Source organism: Mycetomoellerius zeteki, unplaced genomic scaffold, assembly GCF_001594055.1.
Source record: "Mycetomoellerius zeteki isolate Tzet28-1 unplaced genomic scaffold, Tzet1.0 scaffold14, whole genome shotgun sequence".
Classification (NCBI taxonomy): Eukaryota; Metazoa; Arthropoda; class Insecta; order Hymenoptera; family Formicidae; genus Mycetomoellerius; species Mycetomoellerius zeteki.
The window spans coordinates 93,017-96,620 of NW_017256340.1; the positions used below are offsets into that span (position 1 = coordinate 93,017).

Genomic DNA, 3,604 nt, shown 5'->3' on the forward strand with positions numbered 1-3,604 from the left:
CCCCCACTACCGCTATTGGCACGAGTTGATCCTCCTTAGTTCTAGTCTTCTTGGACGCAGAAAAATGATATCCCCACTATTTATCACGTGACCAATTTAGTTCGCTATCTCGTGTTAGAATAGATAATATTCATTAGAGCTATCGAGATAATTCCTATCAAACTGATTCAAGTCGTTTAATTGAATGAATCTAGTTACAACTAAACTTGACAACGGAGTTGTTGTTAATTTGAGCATCGTTCTTGTTCGGTTATTTATTCTTGCTTTACGTCGGTCTTTTGAATAAGAGCGATGCGATCTCGTTTCTATTAATTAAGTGATAAATCTTATAAGGCCTTACAAGTACTCCGAATACTTTTACTGTGAGATTACAAACTACAGCATATAAGAAAAAGAACTAACACAACTAAGACTGAGATGTGCATGTATTCGTGGTATAGAAATTAAGACCTCTAAAAATAAGTTTTACATTCTTACAATCAAATTTGTCAAGGTAAACTATATATTTGTTATTTCTAAAACACAACGTTAAACAGACGTTATTATTATTATGTTCTCTATGTTGTCTTTAAATAATAATAAATATTCTTGAATTAAACATTATGTGTGAATATCTCATTCTATATAGCTCTGAATATTTTTAATGATAAAAGCTTACATATTCAGGCTCAATTAAATATAATTTGACAAGATTGCAATTTGAGTTGTTCAACATCTCGTGAATCCCTTTTAGGTGGCGCTAAACTGTCCGCACTTTCCAAGTGGAAGTTTGAACCCTCTGCCTATCGCAGCCATTACACATTAGGTGACCACGTGACCATTTTATTCCTACGTCACGCTATGGCTGCATTCCATTTAACGCTCACAACGCTCGCGAAATCATTTCATTCTTGTTTATCAAATGTTAAACAAGGACGATACTCGCGAGCGTTAAGTAGAACGCAACCTATTATTACGTTTAGAGTGAAATCACATGGTGTGGAAAAGGACTGCGGAATAGGGAATGCGTCATTGAAGCAATTAATCAGCGCTATTCGGAATAGAAATAACAGAGAAAGAAATGCAGCGTTAGACAGAGACCTCTGTTACACGGCACGCTTAATCGAAACTGATCAATCACAATCGTTCCATTTTTGCGAGGAACAGCTGTGATTGGTTAATTTCATAACTATGGATGTTATTAAACCCGATTAAGGCCCAGTTCCACAATTCACGGTTAAGAGTTAACCGTGAGTTGTGGAACTGGACTTTATTAGGATGTAAATGTAGTCAGAGATATTAATATATTTCTGTTATCGATTTTGTTAAAATTACTACCCCGCATACAAAAGTCGGCTCAAATCGTCTCGTGTCGCGACTCTGATTAGAGGATCTCTAGATTTTTACCCACAACTATATACAAATTTATTAATCAAATATTTAAATACTATTTCAAATATTAGAATAAATATTACAATCATTAGTATCTTGTAATTAAAGATAAGTACTTAAGACAAGTAATTAAAGATAATAATTAAATAAAATAAAAAATAATAATGAAGATAATTAAAGATAATTTGTCAGGCATTTTTTCCAACGTAAGCATCAATAGCGATGCACAATTTCTCCCACAATTCCACAAGATTGTTTTCCGTCAAGACAAACTTGCAAAATTCTTTTAATGAAGATTTTCTTCAAAAAATTCCATTCCTAAATTAATTCCGTTTCTAAATTAACAGTATTTTTTATCATTTATAGAATGATTTTGATCAAATTCACAATTAACTTTAGCGATCAACTTAATCAGAAATTATAAAATTTTTATTATATAATTTGTAGTCCCTAATCTAATCTAATATACATATGTGTGTATGTGCATGTGTTAAATGGCAAAAAATCAATAATTCTATATATTATATAAAATTTTGTTATATAACAAAATATTGGAGATACTATTTGACAATTACATTTAAAATTAATTGTCGATAAAGTTAATCAAAATTTAATCAAAATCACTGCTATAGTTTCTCTTTATTCAGCAATACTAATTGTAAAAGATAGATAATTTACCTGTAGACTTTACTGTAAAGAAATGTTCAATCTGCCACGTCAGGTCCAAAAATTTCATTGTCCATTGAAATATCATATAGCTTTTTTCTATATCTACAGATGAATGTACATATACTAATATACCTCTGTTTTCCTGAGTACATTGCTCAGTGCTTGCATATTTCTGTATTTCTAAACTGTGTAGAATTTTAAATCTAAAGATATTCTTTTCGTTATAATCAGAAAGTGCTAAAAAGAAAATAGCTTTTACCGATGAATAATATTTATATGATCATTATAATAATCTTATTGTGATTACTTACCGAACATAAGAAGAGAAAAGTTTTTCATATTTGTAATTTTCTGAAACCAAGGAGATATTTCCAATATATAACAATCATGGATATCTTTATTGAAATAATATATTATTTTCTTGATTTTAAAATCATCATTTAAATTCTGAAAAAAAAAGAAATAAATAAAAAAAAGTTGCACAAAGAATTACGTATTTTATAGGCTGCGTTTAGAATCACCTGATTGTGAGTACCTCCGTGTATAATCTTATCTTTGTTTAACATTGGATGAACAAGAATAAAACGATACAGGGAGTCACTCAGGTGATGTTTCCAAACGCAGCCCTATACATATATATAACCCTCCTTGTATATACCTTCAAAATTACTGTTAATTCAATATCAAAGGAAATTGTTTTTGTTATTACTTTAACTATATATATATAAACATCATCACGTAACAATTTTCTATCAACATTTTCGAATGTTATTTTCATCACTTTAGCTGTAACTTCACACAATTTAGCTTTGTACTTGATAGATAAGGATTCTGACAGTTTGTGATCTTCATCATCAGGAAACACCGTGCTACAATCATCCATAGATCGTAGTTTATCCATAGGCAAAAATAAAAAATTTACACAATTACAAGTTAATTACGTGTTAAGATCGTTTAATTCTTTACGTCCATTTTCTTCTTGATCCTTCAACCTGTCTCTCAAGTAAGTAATCTTTTTCAGGAGTTGTTCTTTCAGAGCACGCAATTGTATTATGTCTTCGTCATCCATTTTTTTGTTTACGATGTCTTCGTTACTTGTTTACACTTTACACTCTCTTCGTTACGTAATGGAAGTAAAATTTTGGTAATTACGGAGATGACGGTCGACCTCACCGATTTTAACGAAATTAGGCTCATTCGATGCGTTTTTGCATGAAACGAACGAATCTGGCAAAAATAAGCGTCGTTCTGCCCCGCGAACCGAGATATTTAGCGTTAAAGTTCACGACCGTTCAGGTTAGGAAATCTGTCATACCGACTCGATATAAGCGCTATGAGTATGCCTTTTCATGCTCTGTGACTTAATGCGCATGCGTTTAGCGATTCTTGGGTCCAATAGTGCACGAAATTTAAAATTAAATTAAAAAATGAATTAGTTACTTGTGCAATGTTTCTATTATACATAGTTGTATTCCAAATAAATCATAACATATGTGGACAGTGGAGTGTGTAGACAGTAACGTTTGGGTTCGGGGCGGCTACGCCGCCCCGAACCAAAAAAAAA

At 31.6% G+C, this 3,604-nt stretch overlaps 1 protein-coding gene across 1 annotated transcript; it reads right to left on the reverse strand.

Annotated features, from left to right (window-relative positions):
* Positions 1-1,601: 1,601 nt before the first annotated feature.
* LOC108731842 (uncharacterized) lies at positions 1,602-3,180 on the reverse strand. The gene is made up of 5 exons (XM_018462363.1): positions 2,982-3,180; positions 2,699-2,909; positions 2,352-2,487; positions 2,050-2,277; positions 1,602-1,695 (listed from the first exon to the last, which is right to left on the reverse strand). Exons 1-5 carry the CDS (start codon positions 3,107-3,109, stop codon positions 1,658-1,660), a joined length of 741 nt encoding a protein of 246 aa, XP_018317865.1. The 5' UTR covers positions 3,110-3,180; the 3' UTR covers positions 1,602-1,657.
* Positions 3,181-3,604: the final 424 nt, after the last annotated feature.